The following is a 24,141-nucleotide window of genomic DNA, read 5'->3' as shown; positions in this document are numbered from 1 at the left end:
AATCAACACTTGGGTCAATGAAAGCTGGAGGGGGCGGGGGTGGGGATGCAGGCAAAAACACCTGTAAATACTGAGTTCCAAAGTTTACACTGAAAGTTTTGAGCCTGGACCCAGGGAGAGGCTGAACAGCAGTGGTTTGAAATGTGGCCAAGCCAGGGATGGCCCACAATCCTCCTCAAATACACACAGTGCCCTCACCTCCTGTAAGGAGTGAACCAAAATAACTGCCTTTTAATGGTTTAAAATATCTACTTCTCCTTTATTGATTACACCAAAGCCTCTGATTGTGTAGATCACGACAAACTGTGGAAAATTCTTCAAGAGATGGGAATACCAGACCACCTTACCTGCCTCCTAAGAAATCTACATGCAGGTCAAGGAGCAAGTTAGAACCAGATATGGAGCAGACTGGTTCCAAATTAGGAAAGGAGTACATCAAGGCTGTATATTGTCACCCTGCTTATTTAACTTATATGCAGAGTACATCATGTGAAATGCTGGGCTGGATGAAGCACAAACTAGAATCAAGATTGTTGGGAGAAATATCAATCAATAATCTCAGATACACTGATGACATCACCCTTATGGCAGAAAGTGAAGAGGAACTGAAGAGCCTCTTGATGAAAATGAAAGAGGAGAGTGAAAAAGTTGGCTTAACGCTCAACATTAAAAAAACTGAGATTATGGCATCCGGTTCCATCACTTCCTGGCAAATACATGGGGAAACAAAGGAAACAGTGACAGACTTCATTTTCTTGAGCTCCAAAAATCACTGCAAATGGTGACTGCAGCCATGAAATTAAAAGACACTTTCTACTTGGAAGAAAAGCTATGCCCAACCTAGACAGCATATTCAAAAGCAGAGACATTACTTTGCCAACAAAGGTCCGTCCAGGCAAAGCTACAGTTTTTCCAGTAGTCACATATGGATGTGAGAGTTGGACTGTGAAGAAAGCTGAGCACCGAAGAATTCATGCTTTTGAACTGTGGTGCTGGAAAATACTCTTGAGAGTCCCTTGGACTGCAAGGGGATCAAACCAGTCCATTCTGAAGGAGATCAGTCCTGAATATTCATTGGAGAGGCTGATGGTGGAGCTGAAACTCCCAATACTTTGGCCACCTGATGGGAAGAACTGACTCACTGGAAAAGATGCTAATACTGGGCAAGATTGAAGGTGAGAGTAGAAGGGGACGACAGAGGATGAGATGGTTGGATGGCATCACCAACTCCATGAACATGAATCTGAATAGGCTCTGGGAGTTGGTGATGGACAGGGAAGCCTGGGGTGCTGCAGTCCATGCGCACGACTGAGCAACTGAACTGAACTGAAAGGCTTAAACTATAGTTCTTGAGATGAGACAAAAACGCAAACATTATCGTACAAGTTTTGTCATCCTTATAAAAAACAGAGTCAGTTCAGTCAGTCAGTTCAGTCGCTCAGTCGTAACCGACTCTTTGCGACCCCATGAATTGCAGCACGCCAGGCCACCCTGTACGTCACCAACTCCCGGAATTCACTCAAACTCACGTCCATCAAGTCAGAGATGCCATCCAGCCATCTCATCCTCTGTCGTCCCCTTCTCCTCCTGCCCTCAATCCCTCCCAGCATCAGGGTCTTTTCCAATGAGTCAACTCTTCGCATGAGGTGGCCAAAGTACTGAGTAGGCACCCTTTTTGTCGGGGTGCAAGCTGTTAACGGTCCGGCTCAGGTTAGATTTTTGTTTTCCTAGGGAGAAGTTCCTGGGCTTGTGTCCGCAGTTCTCCGAAAACCTTTAAATTAGGCCCTCGGAACCTCGATAGCTCCACTGGGAACGGTCCATGCGCGCCCTTTCTCTGGAAAAGCGCAGGAAAGCACAGGAGGGACGCCGACTGCACCCGCGTCCTCCCACGTCACTCCAGACACCACCCCCAGGCAGCGCAGGCGCACTGGGGAGTCTCGGGGAGCAACTTCGACCAAGTACGCCGAGTGCCGCCCGAGTTCTCTTCCCCCTTGGCGGCCCGTCCTGAGCATGCGCAGGTAGACACTGCGCTTACTCTTACCGAACAGCCTTGGTTTTCCTGAGTCCAGCTCAAGTTCTTTTCGTCCCTTTCTTGATGTAACTCACTTCATCTAAAGAAGGAGTTGCTGTTTGGAGATAAAACTTCGTCTTCTCATTAAATTACCACTCTGCTCTTAAGAGGCAGGTCGCGGGCCTTTCGACAGCGGTCCTGACAGATAGGAAAAAAAAAAAGTCTGATGATCTCGAGAACACTGAAAGAGTCAGCCAATTCAGCGACATAACAAAATCACTTTACAAAAAGTACTTTTCTTTGTTCCATACTATGTGCTTCATCAGACTCAGAAGATGTTTCGTTGCCCCAAGTCAGTGAGAACGGAACATCTATTTAGTGACAAGGACCTGTAGGATAAACTGCGCGTGCGCGAGCCGCCCGGCCGCCGAGCGAAGCGTGAGAAGCTGAGTTAACTGCGCTCCCGGTCTCCCCGGTTTGCCTGAATTCCGGTCCAACATGGGGAAGGTGAATGTGGCCAAGTTGCGTTACATGAGCCGGGATGACTTCAGGGTCCTGACAGCGGTAAGAAGTACCCCGTTTCCCCGACCCCTCTGTCCTTTTCCGCCGCGCGTGCCCTTCCTCTTGCTCCAAGTTTGCTGGGAGCTGAGCAGGGACCTAGGCCTCCAAGAACGCAGCCGACGTTGGGACTGAGGAAAAGATCAGAGAGTCGGGTTTTTCAAAAGCCTTTGTCCACAAGCTTTTATTTTCCCCCACTTGAAGCAAAGGGCCCCTCCTTGTCCTTCCTTTCTGCTCCCCTTCTCCAGAATCACATTCCAGTCTCTGTGGCCTGGGAAGCTTCTCTGACCCCTGGCTTCTTTTTCCGACAGAGAAGGGTTTAAGACTCTTGAAGAGGATTAATTGGTAGCTGAAGAAAAGTTATGACCAACCGAGGCAGCATATTAAAAAGCAGGGACATTACTTTGCCAATAAAGGTCCGACTAGTCAAGGCTGTGATTTTTCCAGTAGTCACATATGGATGCGAAAGTTGGACTATAAAGCTGAACGCGGAAAGATTGATGTTTTTGACCTGTGGTGGAGAACACTACTGAGAGTCCCTTGGACTGCAAGGAGATCCAACCAGTCCATCCTAAAGGAGATCAGTCCTGGGTGTTCTTTGGAAGGACTGATGTTGAATCTGAAACTCCAATACTTTGGCCACCTGATGTGAAGAACTGACTCATTTGAAAAGACTCTGATGCTGGGAAAGATTGAAGGCAGGAGGAGAAGGGGAGGACAGAGATTGAGATGGTTGGATGGCATCACCGACTCAATGGACATGAGTTTGAGTAAACTCCGGGAGTTGGTGATGGACAGGGATGGACAGGGAGGCCTGGCGAGCTGCGATTCATGGGGTCGCAAAGAGTCAGACAGGACTGATTGAACTGAACTGCATTTCCTACTCACAAACTCAGTCACATAGCATTCCTTCAGTTTCATTCAATCAACACATACTTAACGGATTTTTTGTAACGTTTTAGGGAATTGCAGAGGGTACAGGACAGATAAGAGGAAGGAGACAAGTCATCCAGTAAACGAATAAATAAGAGGGATATCAGGTAAAAAGTGCTGTGAAGATGATAAGAGGATAATAAAATAGAAACAGCATGATGGGGGCAAGGGGGCTGAATACTGTTTTTAAACTGATCAGTCAGACAAGACTGCCTGAGTGCAAGAATCTTGTTTTAAAAAGTTTCTGGCACTTGGTAGGTACTGAATAGGTATTTGCTAAGTAAGAGAAAGAATAGGGGCAGGCATAATAGCTGAATAGAAAGGAGCCGGCAGAGTAAAGTCCTTGCAAAGAATTGAAGGGAGAGGAAACTGCAGTGGTTAAGAGCGAAGACCGGAAGCAGGAACAATTTTTGAAGACTAGAAAGGCCAGGGTGGCTGGAGCATAGTAAGAAGCTGAAGAGTTGGAGAAGGTGGGAGCCAGATAATATGCTATAGATAAAGAGCCATACAGGCTTCGTAAAGAATTTGGAATAAATTCTAAGTATAGGGAAGCCCCTGAATGTTTTAAGCAGGAAAGTGACCAAAAACTGATTTTATAGTCTTATAGTACAAAGATCAACACATAGGTTAGCCATTTGCAGAATAAAACACATTTATTTAGGAGCTGTTATCTTTTGCTTAAATAGGCATTGCTTTTGGAGAAGGAAATGGCAACCCACTCCAGTGGAGCCTGGTGGGCTGCCATCTATGGGGTCGCACAGAGTCAGACACGACTGAAGTGACTTAGCAGCAGTAGCAGCAGCAGCAGGCATTGCTTAAGGACTAAACTGAAATGCAAATTCATTGTAAAATTTGGAAGACAATTTTTTGCCCTCCTATAGATTCTGAAATTCAAGTAGACTTCCTCTAAATACCTACTGTCAAAGATTCCTTCGTTCTCTACTTGCTCAGCACATTAACTCATCCCTTAATGCCTCTGTCAGAAATAGGGGAGTCAAGAGAATGTTAGAGAAACAGAACAAAGCGTGAAAGGTGAATTAAGTTTAAAGTGTGAGTTTTGGTTGGGACATCAGAATGAATGCCAGATTTCTCTTCCAAAACTTGATTTTTGCAATTCTTAAGTTCTTTTTGAAGCTCACCAAGGAGTGGCCTACTTGTTAAAATATTTCAGTCTCACTTGAGTCTTACCGGTCTTGATATAAGTGGCCACCTTTCCTTGACCTTCTTCCTTTTATTTCTCTGGTTCCTCCTGTGTCAATAATCATACTTTGACTGGCTGCCCTTAACCTTTTGGTGTGAATTCCCACCCAAGTTCTGTCCCTAATCCCTCCTTTTTTCTCCCATTATATTCTTGATTAGTGATCATGCTCTTTCATGACTGTATCTCTTCATCAAATAATTAACCATTTTTTTCCTGTAGCTATTACTTCATTCCCGAGTGCAGGTCACCCTTTCCAATTTTCCTTAAAACATCTTCATTTGAAGTATCTTCTATGAAGGACCTTCCAACACCTCAAGCTCAGTGTGCTCAAATAGAATTAAGTAGCTTTGTCTACCTCCTCATTCCTTTCCCAAACTTCATTAAAATAATGATTATTAATGTCTTGAAACTTGTCCTTCCTCTTCTTCAACTTTCACTCTTCATTCACTACCGTTCCCTATCAAGTGCCAGTCTCTCCCATTACTAATTTCTTTAATTCTTTCCCTCCATTACCATCACCTCTTCCCTATTCTGGCTTCTGTCTTCTCTGACTTAGACTATTGTCTTTGTTCTCCAGTATACCACCTCCAGTTTTTGCCTTCCCTAAACTGCTTTGCATATTCCTGCTAAATTAATGTCCTTAAAGCACCCCTTTTCATGAATTTCCCTTGACTAAATATCTTCATGAGTTTCCTGCTTTCATCGATATAAAATATGACTAGGGAAGGTAATAATTGTGTCTTACAATTGGTTTTGGAACTGCGTAGTCAGAGAAGTTTGAAAAAGTTAAGTTTTTAACAAGGTTTTGATAGACAGCAACTCTATGTTGCTTATGATTACATTTTGATTTCTTTTGTTTCAGGTTGAAATGGGCATGAAGAACCATGAAATTGTTCCCTGCAGTTTGGTTGCTTCTATAGCCAGCCTTAAACATGGTGGTTGTAATAAAGTCTTAAGAGAACTAGTAAAACATAAACTCATAGCTTGGGAGCGAACCAAAAGTAAGTATTTGAGGCACCATTTGTGATTTTCCATGTAATTGGCTTCCCCCAGAGCAGGTATTCCAAAAGGCAGATAGAAGTTGTCAGGCTAAGAAAGCACTAGACCTAGCTAGAACTGACACAGCACACTTTTGCCATGTTCTGCTGCTCAGAGCAATCACCAGGCCCACCCAGATCAAAGAAGTTAGAGAATTCCCTTCCACTTCCTGATAAGGGATTAGGAAGTTCCAGGTGCAGAAGAGCAAGTAGGATAGAGATACTATTGCTACTGTCTTGGGAAAGTACAGTCTGCCAAAGGACCCTAGAGCATTACCTCTCACACCGTCATGGTGAGGGATGAGTTCTCTTTTCTACCTTTATAAAGGGTCCATACCTTTACAAAATAATATAAATACTAGAAAGATCAAAATACAGGCGCATATGCCTTCTTGTTAGACTTAAAGACAAAATAATTTTGTAATATTGATACAAAAATATTTTAACTTAAAACATTTAATTTCAGTTTGTATAGGGCTTCCCTGGTGGCTCAGCTGGTACAGAATCTGCCTGCAATGTGGGAGACCTGGGTTTGATCCCTGGGTTGGGAAGATACCCTGGAAAAGGGAAAGGCTACCCACTCCATTATTCTGGCCTGGAAAATTCCATGGACTCTGTAGTCCGCGGAGTTGCAAAAAGTTAGACGCAACTGAGACGAACTGATAGGAAAATTTTTTAACTTAACCACTTAATTTCAGTTTGTGTAACTTGTCACAGACTAGTAACAAGCATTGATAGACTGGTGTCAGTCTGTAGATTACCATTTGAGAAACACTGCTCTAGAGAAGAAATAAAAATTACAAGAAATGCAAAAACTCAGAAGACTAGGTAGCCAGTCTTTCTCCAGCTAAGACTTCCCAGGTTTAAATTCTTCTCTTGACGTGATGTGACTTGATGGTACAATATAACTAAAATATGATCTTTCTCATTTGATTTTGTCTAGCTGTCCAGGGCTATCGGTTGACAAACGCAGGCTACGATTACCTAGCTTTGAAAACATTGTCTTCTAGACAGGTGGTTGAGTCTGTTGGAAACCAGATGGGTGTTGGCAAAGAATCTGGTAAGTGCTAATAGTACTATTGAGTGCATTATTTGCTTTAGTTTATATTTCCCTTTGAAAAGGATTCATCTTTTTAATTTTCTATTTTTCTAACTAAAAGTAAATTGAAAATTTGTTTGGAAGCAATATGGATTTTGAAATTACCCTTAGTTCGGTAAATTGTTTTTTCCTAAGTCTATCACTGAAAGTTCAGTTACACCAAGAATTAGTTTTCCTATACCAACTGAAATCTTTGGCAAAAACTTTATTTGTTCTTACTTTAATATCTGAAAAACTGGACATTTGTAATAATTTTTTAAAATACTACAAGGAAGTTCTAAAAACCACATTTTTTCATAACAGCAATATGATGAACAGGCAAAGTTAAGTATGTGTAGAACACAGAAAAAAATTCTGAAATAGCATTAAATACTTGTGTACTGATTTTTTTAATGTGTGATAAAAATAAAGAACAGGGGATGATTTTCGTTATGACATGCTCTCTTATACACTGCTTTTTGTCCTACATAGTTTATCCTGTATAGTTACATAATTTAAACTGAGAGAGCAAAAAAATTAGAAGCAAAAGAACTATTAGAAAAGCTATTTCAAAGGAAGTTGTTTTGGTTACTTCATATGATTTGGATGTCTAGCATATTATTATCCAAACTATTTATATTTAATAAGGCTTCCCAGGTGGTGCGAACTTCCCTGGTGGCTCAGCAGTAAAGAAATCTGCCTGCTAAATGCAAGAGATTCAGGTTCAATTCCTGGGCCGGGAAGATCCCCTCTAATAGGAAATGGCAACCCACTCCAGTATTCTTGCCTGGAAAATTCCATGGAAAGAGGAGCCTGGTGGGCTGCAGTCCATGGGGTTACAAAGAGTCAGAGGTGACTGAGCACACACACAGTCAAGTTAATATTAGATTCCTAAATATGAGAAGATATGTATAAAATGCTGTAATGAAACACTTTTTTTGAGATACACTTCCTCTTAATGTTTTTTATGTCCAATTTTTTCAATCAAAAAAATGGCTTTTTTTTTTTCAAGAACTTCATTACTTGCAAAATGATGAAGTACAGAAGAGAGTACAATGAAAAGTGAATCTTAACTCCTAACCCATGTCTCCATCTCCTGTTATTACCTCCCAAAGCTATTACTGTTTATTTAATATTCTATATGTCCTAGAAATATTCTGTGTGAATACAATGTTCTAAGGATGTATGTATCTTTTATAATCATAGGTGAAAGCAAGCAGTCCTTAACAATTCTACACCTTGATTTTTTTTCCTTTTGGTGCATCCATGATATTTCATATCAGTATAGATGTTGTCCCCATAGTTGTCGAGTATTACATTCTTAGCAATTATTAGAGCTAAAGTTAGGTACATTAAGAATTTTGGTATTACCAAATTTCCTCCAATTTGTGTCAGTTTATAATCTCACCAACATGAGAGAGAGGCTGTTTGTCTCATGAGTAATTAAGACGTGTTCTAAATGTCAGTAATAAAATAGAATATTTATGGGAAAATCTGCTCCATTCTGATTACTTAGGATTATATTCTGACAGTATTTATTCATTGAAACAGTTTAAGAATTGAACTTCACATTGCTAAAAAGGAAGGGTTTTTTTGTTTTGTTTTTATTTTTTTTTTTGGCCTCGCCTCACAGCATGTAGGACTAGCTCCTAGCCAGTCTAAGTGTAGAGTCTTAACCACTGGACCACTGGGAAAGTCCCATGTTGTAAAGGAAGATGTTATTAATCCCTTCTCATACATGTAGGACACTAAAGAACAATTAGATGTATTTCCCACTAAATTGAGCATTAAATACCTTTGGAAGCAATAACTTCTGACACCTTTGCACCCCTGTTTTCTTTGTAGTAGATATTAATACATGTCATAACTTTGAATTGTAACTAAAATAAAGAGTTTGCCAAATGAGTATTTCGAGTTATTGAGAAAGATAAAATTTGGTACAACTAAAATCAGTTAGAAAATTAGAATTGATTAAACTTACTAAAATAAAAATATAATAATGATCCTTTAAATTTTTTGATTTTAGATATTTACATTGTTGCAAATGAAGAAGGGCAGCAGTTTGCATTAAAGCTTCACAGACTGGGAAGAACCTCCTTTCGAAATCTGAAAAACAAGCGTGATTACCATAAACACAGGCATAACATGTCTTGGCTTTATTTATCTCGTCTCTCTGCCATGAAAGAATTTGCTTATATGAAGGTACTTTTAATTAACTTTAAACTATTAACCAAACAGTATGTATAGTTAAAAGGTTGTAGTGACATGCATCAGTCCATTGCCTCCATATCTCCCTACTGCCTGTCGCAGTCCTTACAGACAGTCACTTTTAACTCTTTTGACTATTTCTGTTATTTGTTTTTCTGGTGTTTTCCTTCTGTGCAAAGGTGTTTTTAGCTGTTACAAATGCATAAAGGCAACTTTTATGCAGCAATGTTAACAAGGTAGAGTAGGCTAAAATAATTAATGATGTAAATGTGTGTGTGTGAATGTATATCTGTTCAGTGTATATATGTATGTCTGTCTCTGATTAAAAACACCAGAGTTACCTTCTTTAGAAACCTTAGTGTCTCAGATAGTTGACTATTATTTTTTTCCCCACAGTGGAAGAAATGTTAATTTATGAATTTGTATGTATATTAGAAATGGTAAAAATCTTAGTTTTTAACCTTTTACCTTTCAAAATAAGTTCATACAGATTTATTAAATATCTTTAAAAATAACCAAGTTAATTGTCTTCACTAGTAAATTAAAAAGTAACTGCATTTTTATTATTCTTTCCAGTAGGATTTATTTGTTATAACTTTTTAAAATTTTGAATTATTAAGAGTTATATGACCTGTTGTTTCTTGGGAGTTTCATGTATGCCGGGGTCCAGCCCCAGTGGATCCAGGGGAAGTGGGGACGGCATGGCGAGGAAAAACTTATTTATTTAATTAGAAATATAAAGAGAGATTAGGAAGAAATAGTGTAGTAGGAAAATTTAGTGGAAAAAAGAGGCTAAATAACTTCGTTTACGAGGAAAGCCAATAAAACTTCAGGACAAGAAGTTTGCACCATCTGCGTTAGGCCACCGGCGTCCGTTTGAATAGTGGAGAGTGCCCCGCCTTGGGCTCCCTCTCTCATGGATCTTAGAAGCCTGGGCAAGTAAGTAGACATGGCGAGCCTCCTTGCTCCAGATGAGAATTCAGCCAGAAAAGGAGAGAAGGAGAATAGACCACACAGGGGAAACCGGTCCAGTGACTGGCCCATCCTCTATTGTCCAGAACAGCCTTTTATACCTTTTTTTTGTACATAGAGATCAATGGATAATATAAAATTATGCAGCATCAGCAGCCCTGACTCTTATCGAGACCAGGCTTTCTCTCTGCATACCTAATTGTATACATAAGTCTTAGGTGATTTGCATCATCTTCTGGCCAGAAGGCCAATTGACATTTTACGGCCCTTTTCTGATAAGGGTTTGTCAACCAGAAGACTTATTTGTGGTGTTCTTCCCAAAGTCTGGTGCCACTCTCAGAAAGCACTAAAGTTACATTCTTACATAGCAAGGATACAACAATTTATAGCAAGTAAAAGGAGTACAGTGATTTATAAGAGAAAAGTAATTAACTCAAAGTCTAGTGTTGCTAACATCAAAACTACTATATTCCTATTTCTGCATCCCGATTACATTGATTGATATCCTCCCAGGTGCCTAAAAGATAAAGAATATGGAGGCCTGGCAGCAGTCATTGAGTCAACTGTGAAAACCCGTCACCAGTATAATTTTTAGCTCTTTAGAAAAGGCTCTGTATCTTTAAGATGCTTTAAGCTTTGTGCCTCTCGCAGTTGGGGAGCTGTAAGCAATTCACAAGCTGCAAAAAGTCCGGGGGAACCTGTCAGGCAAGTTAGAAGCCATTAAAGGGGTTTGAGCTGAAACATTCCTTTCATATGCAGGAGACTGAAGCCCTGAGCTAACTTTTCTCCAGAGAATGTCAGAAGAGTGGAAAGCACAGGACAATGAAATCAGGCCGACTCTGGTTTTATGGGGATAGATGTTCAGGAAAACCCAGGGGGAACCCCTGAAGCTAGATCACGCCTTTGTGTTTTGTCAGGCTTCCTTCCTCATGACCTTTGTCATAGGCGGGATTCCTCACACAGGCTTCTGGCACATGTACTTAAATTTTTAGTAATCATGAGGGAAGAATCCTCAAGGCAGTATAAATAAGTGCTACTAATATCATATATACCGTGTTTTTTGTCTTATACCAATGGTTTGTGCCCTGTGACCACAAACCATTACTCGTCAGTAATGTGAGTAAGCAGTTTGGTAGGAATTGTTACACATTTCCCCCAAACTACATTAAATGTTCTCTTGGTGTGTTTATAGGAAGACACGGGAATCGAGTCTGGTTGTACATAAATATGTTTCGTAAGTTCATTCTGTCTTTTCCTAAGTAAAAATAAGATTGAGCTTTATGGCACAGGGCTAAACCACTATGACATTAGTTAAAGTTGTTATATACTCTTGAGCCACCAAGGCTCAGATCCAAAACCATTTGGATTTAAAAATAAAAAATCTACAACGAAGCAGACAGTCATTGGAGAGTGGGAAGCAGTTCAGCTCCTGTGTAAGGAAGGTAGGAAAGAGTAGACAGCCTCATAAAAGTAACCTTGTTAAGCATATACTGAGTGTCAGCTATGTGCCAACTCTGTTGAGTGTTTTGCAGAGTAGGAGTGGGAGGGTGGAAGTGAACAATGAATACCACAGGAATAACAGTCTATCTTAAAATTAGGAAGGTAACATGAACACACACCTGGAGCCTATTATAGAGTGAAGTAAGTCAGAAAGAGAAATACAAATGTCATATACTAATGCATATATATGGACTCTAGAAAGATGGTGCTGATGAATTTATTTGCAAGACAGCAATGGAGAAACAGACAGAACAGACTAGGGAAAGGGGAGGAAGGAGAGGGTGAGATGCATGGAGAGAGTAACTTGGAAACTTATATTACCATATGTAAAGTAGATAGCCAGGTGGGAATTTGCTGTATGTCTCAAGAAACTCAAACAGGGGCTCTGTAACAATCCCTAAGGGTGGGATGGCGGGGGAGATGGTGGGGGGGGGGGACAGTGGTGAACCTATGGCTGATTCTTGATGTTTGACAGAAAAAAAAATTCTGTAAAGCAATTACCCTTCAATTAAAAAATGAAGTAAAAAACAGTTTAAATGTCAAATCATGCTGAGTTTAGAGAAACTTCTGTAGAGTAGAATACGTAGAGTAGAAGGAGGTTTCTTGAATGGGAGTTGCATATGACTTGTAAAAGACAAGACAGTATACTTTTCCAAAGAAGCCAGAATGACCAAGACATGAATGTGGGCGTGAGCCTTGTGTGAACGGTAACAGTCACTGAGGTGGCTGTTAGGATCGTGCTCTAGAGTGTTTATTGGACAGAGTATTGAAGAGAACTAGGACTGGAGAAGTGGATTAAAGAGTTTTGAAACCTAGGGAAAATTATTCAGATGAAATCAACGTTTACAGCACTGTAGGTTTTTTTAAAATGGAGCATTGACACAAGCATCTTAGTTGGTACTGGGACACTGAAGAAAGGTTTGGTGTGCAGAGCTAGAACCATTGCTGATGTGGTTGGGGTAACAGTGACACAGCCCTGTTAGAAATGGCAGCATTCCAAACGGCAGAATGCAGAAAACCAAGATATTTTGAAGGAAGTAATAACAACACAACTTTGAAAGCAGTAGGATAGGAAAAGTTAAGCATAGCGAAAAAAATGAATTTATGGATGGTGGGTAGTAACATTTGACTCAGACTACCGGTGCCAACAAAGGTCCATCTAGTCAAGGCTATGGTTTTTCCAGTGGTCATGTATGGATGTGAGAGTTGGACTGTGAAGAAAGCTGAGCGCCAAAGAATTGATGCTTTTGAACTGTGGTGCTGGAGAAGACTCTTGAGAGTCCCTTGGACTGCAAGGAAATCCAACCAGTCCGTTCTGAAGGAGATCAACCCTGGGATTTCTTTGGAGGGAATGATGCTAAAGCTGAAACTCCAGTACTTTGGCCACCTCATGCGAAGGGTTGACTCATTGGAAAAGACTGATGCTGGGAGGGATTGGGGGCAGGAGGAGAAGGGGATGATAGAGGATGAGATGGCTGGATGGTATCACTGACTCGACGGGCATGAGTCTGAGTGAACTCCGAGAGTTGGTGATGGACAGGGAGGCCTGGCGTGCTGTGATTCATGGGGTCACAAAGAGTCGGACATGACTGAGCGACTGAACTGAACTGACCGGTGTTTGTGACTACAGTGACTCTTTGTCACACAATAGATTGATATTGTGGTCTGAAGAAAAAAGTCAGTGCTCTATAAACTAAAATGTCTGGTATACTGAAATACTTCATTTCCTGATATACCAGAAGACAGTATTTCCTAAATCACAGTTTATTTCCATTTGAATTTTTTAAGCACACTCCAGTAAATGACAGAAACTTACAAAATAGAAGAGGATATACATGTCCTAAGAGACTAAACTTCTTGAGGGCAGAGACATTTTCACACTCATTTTTGTAACCCTAGCACAATGTATATTTGCTAAATGTTCAATAAATGAATGTTTGGTAAAAAAGTGAATTACAAAACTGATTTCCAGTTTTATTTTTATGTACAGCTCATCCTCCTGTGCTGTGAATAAGCCATACGTAGTCATGTGTTAACTGTAATTTTGTGAAGGTTATAATTTTTTTTTCCCTGGTTTTGGACAGGTACATTTAACTTTATTGTTTCCTAAAAATTAATGACCTCTTCATTACTTTTTACCTGTTTTGCTATATTTTAGGCATTGTATGAAAGGAAATTTCCGGTTCCAAAGCCAATTGATTATAATCGCCATGCAGTGGTCATGGAACTCATAAATGGCTATCCTTTGTAAGTATTTATTATTCTTAAAACCGTGAATTCCAATAAATAGTTGTAAGGTTCAGGTTTTTGTAAATGAGTTTTTTTCATTGACTGGAGTGTGACTTTGGGGAGGTTAGAAATTAACATAAAGTAGTAGAAATTAACATAAAGGCAAATTGAAAATTCAGTTTCATTCTGACAATGTGGATTTTTATTAACAGTCCAGTGTGTGCCAAGCACTGTTCAAGGCACCGCAATAAACAAAGTCCCTGTCCTCACAGAGCTTACATTCTGATGGAAGGAAACTTGCATTAAATAGCTGAACAAGGAATTATGTGATGCATCAGATAGTGGTGAATGCTGCAGATAAAAATAACGTAGGGTAAGTGGGACAAGAAATACTGAGATAGATGTGGAAGGCTGGGATGATCAGAACAGTTCTCGTTGGTAAAGGGACTTTTCAGCAGAATCCTGGAAGAAGCGAGAGAAGAAACGATGCAGATATCTAAGAACATTCTAGGCAGAGAAAAGAGCAAAAGTCCTGAAATGGGAGCACACCTTCATGTTCAGGGAACAGTGAGGAGCCGCTGGAGCTGGAGCTGAGTGAGTCAGGGAGAAAATTGTGAGTGATGAGATTGGAGAGGCAGCCAACTATTTTGGTAGAAAGGATATATTTAAATATGAAAGAAAGTGGAAGTGTTAGTTGCTCAGTCTTGTGGGACTCGTCGCAGCCATATGGACTGGTAGCCTGCCCGGCTCCTCTGTCCATGGAATTCTCCAGGCAAGAATTCTGCAGCCGGTTGCCATATCCCTTCTCCAGGGGATCTGCCTGACACAGGGATCGAACTTGGGTCTCCCGCATTGCAGATGGATTCTTTACCATCTTCCAGGGCTACCAGGGAAGCCCAACACTGAGTAACTTTAAGGTTGATGTGATACACTTCTGTTTCCTCACATGACTGCCATTGAGACAGTATTACAGGGACTATTTTGTTTGAGACAGAAAACAATTGGAGGATTATTTTGGTGGCAGTGACAATGCTAACCACTGACTGCCAGGGAACTCCCTGCCATCGGAGGATTTTTGAACTGAGAAGAGACATGATCTGACTAATGCTGTAATGGGATCACTCTGGCTGCTGTATTGAAAATAAACCAAAGAAAAACTAGGACAGGATTAGGAAGAAAAGTTAGGATTATTATAATACTCGAAAGAGATGATGGTAGTCTAGATCAGAGTGGTAGATGTGAAGGTGAGGGAACACTGTCAGATTCTGGATGAGTTTTACAGTCAGGGCCTACATGATTTGTTTGAGATTGGGTATTGAAGTAGCAAGTAAAGATCTGGGGCCTGAATAATGAATTACTTAGAGGGATAAAGTTGCCACTTTTAGAAATGGGGAAGGCTGCAGGAAGACAGTTGGGAGTTAGAGAGTGGGGCAGAATCAGAGGTTCACTTGGGGACATGGTAAGTTAGAGATGCCTAGAATCTCAGGGGAAGTCTAGATTGAAGGCTGTGAATGAGATCAAGAATGGTGAAGACAATAGGTTTTAGGATTAGATTTTGAGGTGCTCCAAAATTTATAAGTCAGGGAAAAGCTGAAAAACCAGCTAAAAAGACTAAGAAGGAATGATCAGTGCAGGAAGAGGACCGCCTTAAGAGATAGTAGGCCAAGGGTCAAGTGAAAGGATCTGTTTCAAGGACTGGGAATGGATTAGCTAATAGACCAGATTATGATAATCAAGAATTGACCATTGGATATGGCAAGTCATTTGGAAGTCATTGGTAGTTTTGACAAGAGCTATTTTATTGGAGCAGGATGAATGAAAGCCTGTTTGAAATGGGTTCATTAGAATGGGAGGAAAAAAATTGGAGAAAGCACAACTAGAGGAGTTTGGTTATAAAGAATGCAGAACAAAGAATGTGTGTAGTAGTGGAAAGAAAATGCAGATTTGAGTGCGTTGTAGCTTTTTTTTTAAATAAGAGGTATCATATCATGTCTATATGCAGATAGGAATGAAGAGAGGCTTGAAGTGGAAATTATATGTAAATACACCCGTGCTTGTTTTAATTAAAATTATGAATGAGGACAAATTAACCATTTCCATACTTTCAGATGTCAAATACACCATGTTGAAGATCTTGCCTCAGTATATGATGAAGCTATGGAACTAATTGTTAAACTTGCAAATCATGGACTGATTCATGGAGATTTCAATGAATTCAATCTCATTTTGGATAAAGATGACCATATTACCATGATCGATTTTCCACAGATGGTTTCAACTTCTCATCCCAATGCTGAATGGTATACTCTGGACATGGCTGTGTTTATGTGTGCTGCAGTCATTTTTTAATTTATTCTTAAAGTTTTCAGCCTTGTCATACTGCCATTTGGTTAATAACTGTTTTGAAGTGGCTGATAAGGATATCAGAGTGCTAGGATCTTTCCACCTAAGAACTTTTCTTACTCCTCAGTATTTTAAAGGTGAAAAAAAATGCACATTGATCCAGTTTTTAAAATTTATTTATTCATTAAAATAATATTGTTTAAAAAAAATAATAGTGTTTATTAGAAGTCTGAGGAAACTTTACTTTTATAAATCATCAAAAGAATTTGAATTACTCTTGTAAGTTGACAAACTTGCAAAAGTCAAGCTTTCTTAGCGATGGAACTATCTATCCAAACAAACTTTGGGGTAGAACCCCAATTTTTAAAACAAAAGCCTGCTCAGAAGTAGGGACACAGAAGGGGGAACCCTGAACACCATCCTTTCTGCCTTTTTCTGCTTTTCTCTCTGTTGCATAGTTGCCTCCAAGAGGATTTCACCCAGCATAATTTAATAATTTTTTATGGCCTTAATGAAAGTTGTGGTTTTATACTGAACCTCAGTTACCAGTCAGATAATGATACCACCTCCTATCATTTTTAGCTTTTATTTTGTTAAGAGAAAGGAATTCATGTAAAACCTCATCCTGACACAGGGCAGAATCAATTTATATACTGTGGTAATCTTATTTCCCCTGTTGCTTGACCATCTAAACAAGCCCAATTGTGAAATATGACACAACATTTTCCTTTATGTGTTTGTATTCCATGATGCAATTGAGCATAATCAAATTAAGGCTGAGTACTTTTCTCTCCTGTTCTTTCAATTCCATGTCATCCTGTCTCTCAATTCTCCCTTTCTGGACACCTTCTAGAGAATTTAATCTGTTCCTGCTACTTTATGGTTACCTAAAAAGCACCCTGATACTCAGAGGTCCTTCTACTCCCAGATTAGCGTGTCTTCAGATTACTATTTATAAGCCATAGCATTATTAATCTCTTATAGATGTTTACTGCATATTAGCTATTGGGTAATAAAGATAATATAACCATAACATTCATTAGTCCCCAAACTTTTTCTTCTGAGTCACTAGTCTGTTTTTGTCTTCAACTTTCCCAGTTGACTAGAGGTTCTAGTGAACATAGTTGATGGGAACTATAACTAGACAGACTGAAAAGTAGAAACTGGCCCCCAAACTGCAGGCCCGTATCTTCTTTTTCTTGTTTCATATGTGTATCTGTCACAGTATGGGGAAACCTTGGGTTTATTCTAACCATAGAAACTGTATGCCCTTGACAGCTTATAGTCCTTGTTAGTTCCTCTGCTTTTAGTTTTAGTTCTTCAGATACTGGAAACTGATTTATTTTTCTTTTGAGTAACATCCTTTTCTCTTTCATGTAAGGATAAGAGCGTCATAACAAATAGCAGGGATGTTGTCATTGGCTAATAAGGAAAAAGATGAGCAACAAAGTCTGTATATAAAAATGATTCTTGCTTTTGCAGGTATTTTGACAGAGATGTTAAATGCATTAGAGATTTCTTCATGAAACGTTTCAGCTATGAAAGTGAGCTTTTCCCAACCTTTAGTGATATAAGGTTTGTACACTGTATTGCATAAGATGATAGAATTCTGTTAAAATACCTGATTTATTTACTTAGAAGTTAATGCTTTCATCTAAAAATTTTTTGAATAGTGACCTTTGGTACATTATAACCGTTGTTCAGTATCACTGCTGGTAATATACAAAGGAAAGTTAAAAATTATGCCTCCCTGTGGTCCAGTAACCTTACTGAATTTGGAGGAGGAACATACTTAGTTTCTTATAAATTCAAGAACTCTTATTCAATAACAGATGCTCTGTGAAGAACATATTTTTAAGAAATAAAGTCAAGTGTTTATCAGAATTTGTGTTTTTCCTTTATTCTCTATAGAAACTATCTTTAATTGATTCATGGAACATAATTCTCACAGCCAAATTTTCTCATTCTATATGCTCAGTTAAGATGCCATTTTCTAATTTGGGATGATTGACCTAACTTAAAATTGTTAGCCCCTTCTGAAAGTTAATGCACCGAAATTTCTGTAACTTTTCTAATATCTATTGCTCTTCGCGGTCCTTTTATTCTTAAATGACAACTAACATGTCTTTTATATTTGTGTACTTAAGTGATTTAAGTATTACCTTTTAGGCAGAGAAAAACCTTTAAAAGCTATAAACTGTTAAACTCATTTAAGAGCAATGATTCATCAGAATACTAAATACACTTGCTCATGTCAGGTGGATTTTTTTCTCTCTCCTAAATGCATAATGTTCTTTTTTTCTAGGAGGGAGGATTCTCTTGACGTAGAGGTTTCTGCCAGCGGCTACACAAAGGAGATGCAGGCAGACGACGAACTGCTTCACCCAGCAGGTCCAGATGATAAAAATATTGAAACAGAGGAGAGATCTGAGTCCCCATTTTCTGATGAGGAGATGTCAGAAAGAGCCAAGGATTGTAGATCAGAAAATGAAAGTGGACGAAACTCTGTAGGTGAATCAGTTGGCTGCTGTTGCGGGTCACTTGAAAACCTTGAGCAAATAAAGGAAGAGAGTTTGTCAGAGGACAATGCTGATGCACACAGATTCGAAATGACTGAATTCAGTCAAGCTTTAGAAGAAATAGGAGGGCAGGTTGTTGAAAGCAGTTCTGTAACTGAATTTCCCGGGGAGAACAGCAGACGTGAACGTGACGCCAGGCAGGATGGTGAGACAGGAATCCTCGTGGGCCCTGAGGAGGCTGAAGATGAGTGCCCTCATCTGATTGCCTTGTCATCATTAAACAAAGAATTCAGGCCTTTCAGGTATAGATTTTTGTTGATTGTTTTTTCACTTTAATCTGGAGACCTATACTTTGATTTTGATAAATGAGTGCTTTTTTCAAATGGCATGACAGCTGTATTCTGCATCAGATGTGCAGATAGCTCAGTCAGTAGAGCATCCATTTAATCTGAGGGTGCAGGGTTCAAGTCCCTGTTCGGGCACAACATTCCTTTGGGGCTTCCCTGGTAGCTCAGCTGGTAAAGAATTCGCCTGCAGTGCAGGAGAGCCCAGTTCGATTCTTGGATCAGGAAGATCCGCTGGAGAAGGGATAGGCTACCCACTCCAGTGTTCTTGGGCTTCCTTGGTGGCTCAGCTGGTAAAGAATCTGCCTGCAATGTGGGAGACCTGGGTTTGATCCCTGGGTTGGGAAGATCCCCCGGAGAAGGGAAAGGCTACTCACTCCAGTATTCTGGCCTGGAGAATTCCATGGACTCTATAGTCCATGGGGTCTCAAAGAGTCAGACACAGCTGAGCAACTTTTACTTTCATGCATAGAATAAAAGCAAATATCACTTTTATTGTTAAAATTCAAATAACTCTATCTACCGTTGACTTGATGCTACCACATGTATTCAGTTTTAAGCAGTTCTGCCTTAAAATTCAAATGATTACTTTCAAATAATAAATTGATAAGGTTTTAAATGTATGAATTGTTTGTATTTTTTAATAATTATTCATCTAACATGTTTGATTATAGTCTAATAAAAATATAGTAAGTGTTCTCTTAATATACATACTTAAAATGAATTTTATCTGGTACTTTGAAACTTCTGTATTTATTTGTTAATGTACAATTAAAATTACCATTACATAGCTCAGTCAGTAAGGAATCTGCCTGCAGTGCAGGAGACCTGGGTTCGATCCCTGGGTTGGGGAGATCCCTTGGAGAAGGAAATGGCAACCCACTCCAGTATCCTTGCCTGGAAAATCTCATGGACAGAGGAGCCTGGTGGACTGCAGTCCATGGGGTCGCAAAGAGTCAGGCACGACTGAGCAACTAACACTATTTTTCTTGTAAGATTTTTTTTGGACAAATTTCACATATTCATGAATCAGCCTCAGCTTAGATAGCAAAAGATGAAAAATTTAACTTTCAGATAGGGGTAGTTTAATGAAATGGCTTTATTTCAGAATATTGATAGTAAAATTCTATAAATTAATCAAGCATAATTAACTGTTAAGAATTAACTATGTAAATTTTTATTTTATTTTTAGAGATGAAGAAAATATTGAAGATACTAATCAACATAGAACAAGAACCCCGAGTGTTACTTCTGTGGGCAGTGTTTTAAGCTGTTCAACGATTCCTCCGGTAACTATTCATTCAACATTTCCAGGATGTTCACTGGGTCACTCTTGTGGGCTTCCCAGGTGGTGCTAGTGGTAAAGAACCTGCCTATCGATGTAGGAGACATAAATGGCAACCCACTCTGGTATTCTTGCCTGGAGAATCCCCATGGACAGAGGAGCCTGGCGGGCTACAGTCCACAGGGTCGCAAAGAGTTGGACACGACTGAGCATGCGCAGAACCACATGGTCTGCAGTTGGTTGACTCTGCAGTTGCAGAGGCGCCTCTCATGCAGGCGGCTGACTCTTGTGTTATACTCAGATTTTTGACTTTAAAGTGGGTCCATGCCCCTAACACAGCCTCACTGTTCAAGGGTCAACTGTATTTTATTTACCATTTCATCATTCTTTTTTAAATATAGTAATGTGGATTTTTTTCCCCACTTGTTTTTAACATAAAAGTTAAATTTGTAGGACTTATAAATTGTTCTAAATTAGGGCATGCATGCATAGTAATTCATTATCTCCTTGTTTTCTTTAGCTGCTTGATATGATTATCTTAGGTCTCGGCTGAAGTAAAGAACCAAGGGGAAGTTCAAGCAGAATATTTAGAAAATGAATTGATTTTTTCTTTTCTTAGAGCTATCCTGGAGGCCTCTGTCTGAATTCTTATTTAAATATGGTACACATTCTACAATTTTCCCAGTCTCCAATCTGTTGAGTGCTTTCTTTCCTAGTTTTATCTCTTTTTTCGTACCAAGCTTACTTTTTTATGGGACAGTATGGACTTGAGTAGTTATTTGGGTGGGCGGGGAGAGGACTTTTTATTACTAGATATGTCTTTTTATCCTGTTCTCACACCTGATTGAGAATTTTAAGTATTAGAGTTGTGATTTGGAAATAACTGACTTCAGAAGTCTGAAGGTGTTGCTCTGTTGTCTTGGTGATGTTAGGACGCCAGGCTTATGATGCTGATCTGATTCAGGTTTCTGGTCTCCTGGGGTGAGGAACTGTGACAGTTGCCTTGTTTCCTGAGATAGAGAAAAGGCACTCCCATGTTAAACTTTCAGCCAGTCCTAATGCTTTCAGTCATGAAACTTCTGCAGTACCAACCAGGTAGTTCTGAAACTGTGACTTTCCTGAGACTGCATCTCATAGGGTATCAGCCTCTGTAGGAACTTGCATTCTGATTCTTGTTTCTCTTTCTCTTTTTTTACTTTTGTTCCCATTGAGAATCATCAGACTAAAATAAAGAAGGATAACTTGTTAAAGCCCGTCTGCCTAACTATGTGAAATAGTCCAAAGTCTGCATTTAACTCAACTCATCCAGATTTTTACACTAATACACATACGGTCCAAGAAACACTGCATTAGGAAGATTAGTTTTCCTAGTTCCTTTTTACCTCTCACATCCATTAGTCTTTACTTTTTAATGACAGATTTTTAATAAATGCTGCCTTGTGCTTAACAGGGTGAGGCATAGTAAGAGACCCTTGCTTCAATCCTTTCACCGTTCAACTTCTTTTTTTAGGAGAGGTTGGATGATGTAAGATTATATATGATTAAATAACAGGCTGAATACTCCAGAGGGGGAAAAAAGGTTGCTATGAACAAAATATTCATCTTGCATGTCATTTGGCATTGGCAGCCTGTGTCTTAAGTGATAAAGAAATAATTTGAATTTATGATCGTTCATCATATGAAAACATGTTTCTCCCAGAAACTGAGGACTTTTCCATGAGTAATTCCTGCCATCAAGTCGTTTCTATACCTAAAGTTATGAAAGCGCTCTTAAATGTATTTGACCAGTACTAAGTGCTTTCAGACATAATTTTCTGCTACAGAACCATACCTGCTTTTACTTAGAAAGCAAAGGAATAAGCAAATTTTTTTGTCTTGGGGTTTTTTTTTGGTTTTTTTGTTGGTGGTGGTGGTTTTGTTTTCCATCTTGTTGGGTTTGGGTTTTGAGGATTTGTTTGGCCAATTGTTTGGTTTTCCCAGTTTTCCCTGTGACACTAGGTGGCACTATGATGATTTGTTACTCAAATTGTGACTGTTCACTACTATACTGCTATACCCTGCTTTTTGCTGTGATCTGTATTTCAGTTGGGAATTTAATTCCTCCTATTTAGTAGCAGTTCAGTGTTTTGTTTTATTGCCGGTTAATACAGTATACTGTCAGTGTTTGGAACTTTTTAAACTCAAGCTTTTAACAGAAAATTTTAAAATATTAGCAATGTAAATCTTTTCTTTTATTGACCGTTTACTCCTTATCAAAATGATCAGTTAGTTTTCAGTGATACTAATTCATATCTTTCCAGGAATTGGTGAAACAGAAGGTGAAACGTCAGTTGACGAAACAACAAAAATCAGCTGTAAGACGAAGATTACAGAAGGGAGAAGCAAATATATTCACCAAGCAACGGCGGGAAAACATGCAGAATATTAAATCAAGTTTGGAAGCAGCTAGTTTTTGGGGAGAGTAATATATTTAAGACCTTGACTATATTGCACTATGATCCCTTTTTAAGCCACCTTTAGTATTTTTTGGACCAAGGCAGATATATAAATAGGTAAATAAACTTTCTTTCATTGATAAACTTGACTCATTCAATACATGTTTTCTAAAAAATAGATGAGAGTAATTCTCTGCTAAAGCAACAGTTTTCCAAGTTATTTTTGTTAGGAATATTTGAGTAGTTTTTGAAATCTGAATATCACTGTGCTTGTTGTTTCTTTGTTCTCTCCCAGTACATTGCTTGGTTTCATATCCCAGCTTTTCCATTTACCAGTGGGAACTTTAAAGCAGGTCTCATTTCTCTCTCCCTCTTTTTTTTTTCCTCCTCCGCCTCAGTTTTCATACTGTTAAAATTGGGTTTATAACTACTTCGTAGTATTGTTTTGAGGACTGTATGAGAATGCACAGAAAGCACTTGGAACAATGCCCAGCACTTCAGAGTGTACCTGGGCATTGGAATGATAATTATAGTAATATTTATCTTTCAGAAAATTTGCTGATGACTTGATTGTGTTTCATGTAGCCACTGGAAGAATTCACTGCCATCTATTTTTTTTAGTCTCCAGTATTAAGGATAAGCCAGCAATGTCTGTCTATTTCCATTTCTTAAATTGGTAACATGATAATGGGAGCAGAAACTTGAGACAGTCCTGCCATGATTTTTTGCTGTTTCCAGATTTTATGCCGCCTGAGCAGAGGTAGACCTAAGGGTGGGGAGGAGTAGAAAGGACGGGAAGCAGAGGTAAGGGTGGGGAGGAGTGGAAAGGACGGGAAGAGAAAGATTCTCATGACCCTCAGCTGGGTGAGTCGAGAACATGCTTCACATCAAAGTTAACAAACGTGGTTGACCCTTGAACAACATGGGTTTGAGCTGCGAGGGTCCACTTATACACAGATTTCTTTTTTTTTTTTTTTTTAAGTAAATACATACTACAGTCCTGTTTGGTCTGAGGTTGGCTGAATCTGCAGGTGTAGGAGGGCTGACTAAAGTTACAGGTGGAGATTTCGCTGCCTTGGGGGTCATTTCCCCCAGGAAAAAAGGATACATAAGGCGTGGTTTCTCCCTCAAAGACTTTATTATGCAGTGAGATGTGAAAATGGGTTCTTAGATACACGTAACTAATAATAATCCAGTCCCTTCAGCACCAGCATGGCCAGGAAGAGAGGTGTCCCCTGCAGTGGAGATGGCCAGTAGGTGGCAGTGTCACCCCGCAGTTGCCGGCCAGGATGACCTTGAATTACTTGATACTTGATACCACTGGCCAGGAGATGTAACAGCAGATTATTTCCCAAGCTTGATAAAGACAGCAGATTCCCTTTAACCTTTGCAAAACTAGTTCTACTGCCCATTCCCAGTAAACCTCTCTGATAAATTCACTTTAATAATAATATAGATGCAAGAAAATGTCAAATCCAAGTCCCTTGA

At 39.4% G+C, this 24,141-nt stretch overlaps 1 protein-coding gene across 2 annotated transcripts; it reads left to right on the top strand.

The window, feature by feature from the left end:
* Positions 1-2,440: 2,440 nt before the first annotated feature.
* On the top strand, positions 2,441-22,764 carry RIOK2 (RIO kinase 2). 2 transcript variants are annotated; one of them, XM_052643670.1, is made up of 10 exons: positions 2,441-2,575; positions 5,566-5,704; positions 6,684-6,800; positions 8,845-9,020; positions 13,657-13,745; positions 15,836-16,027; positions 17,553-17,645; positions 18,376-18,891; positions 20,126-20,222; positions 22,519-22,764. In XM_052643670.1, exons 1-10 carry the CDS (start codon positions 2,510-2,512, stop codon positions 22,681-22,683), a joined length of 1,650 nt encoding a protein of 549 aa, XP_052499630.1. In that variant the 5' UTR covers positions 2,441-2,509; the 3' UTR covers positions 22,684-22,764. The 2 variants fall into 2 exon arrangements, with proteins under 2 accessions (XP_052499630.1, XP_052499631.1); XM_052643671.1 differs by lacking the exon at positions 15,836-16,027.
* The last annotated feature ends 1,377 nt before the right edge of the window (positions 22,765-24,141 follow it).

The sequence above is a fragment of the Budorcas taxicolor genome, chromosome 7 (assembly GCF_023091745.1).
Source record: "Budorcas taxicolor isolate Tak-1 chromosome 7, Takin1.1, whole genome shotgun sequence".
Lineage (NCBI taxonomy): Eukaryota > Metazoa > Chordata > Mammalia > Artiodactyla > Bovidae > Budorcas > Budorcas taxicolor.
Note: the sequence above shows the minus strand (reverse complement) of the source record. Positions and strands in the feature narration are given on the sequence as shown.

Coding starts and splice junctions, on each gene's coding strand:
- RIOK2 (XM_052643670.1), top strand. CDS start 2,510: ATGGGGAAGGTGAATGTGGCCAAGTTGCGTTACATGAGCCGGGATGAC. Junction 6,801..8,844: donor GGGTGTTGGCAAAGAATCTG/GTAAGTGCTAAT, acceptor TTTTGATTTTAG/ATATTTACATTGTTGCAAAT. Junction 16,028..17,552: donor TCTCATCCCAATGCTGAATG/GTATACTCTGGA, acceptor TTGCTTTTGCAG/GTATTTTGACAGAGATGTTA.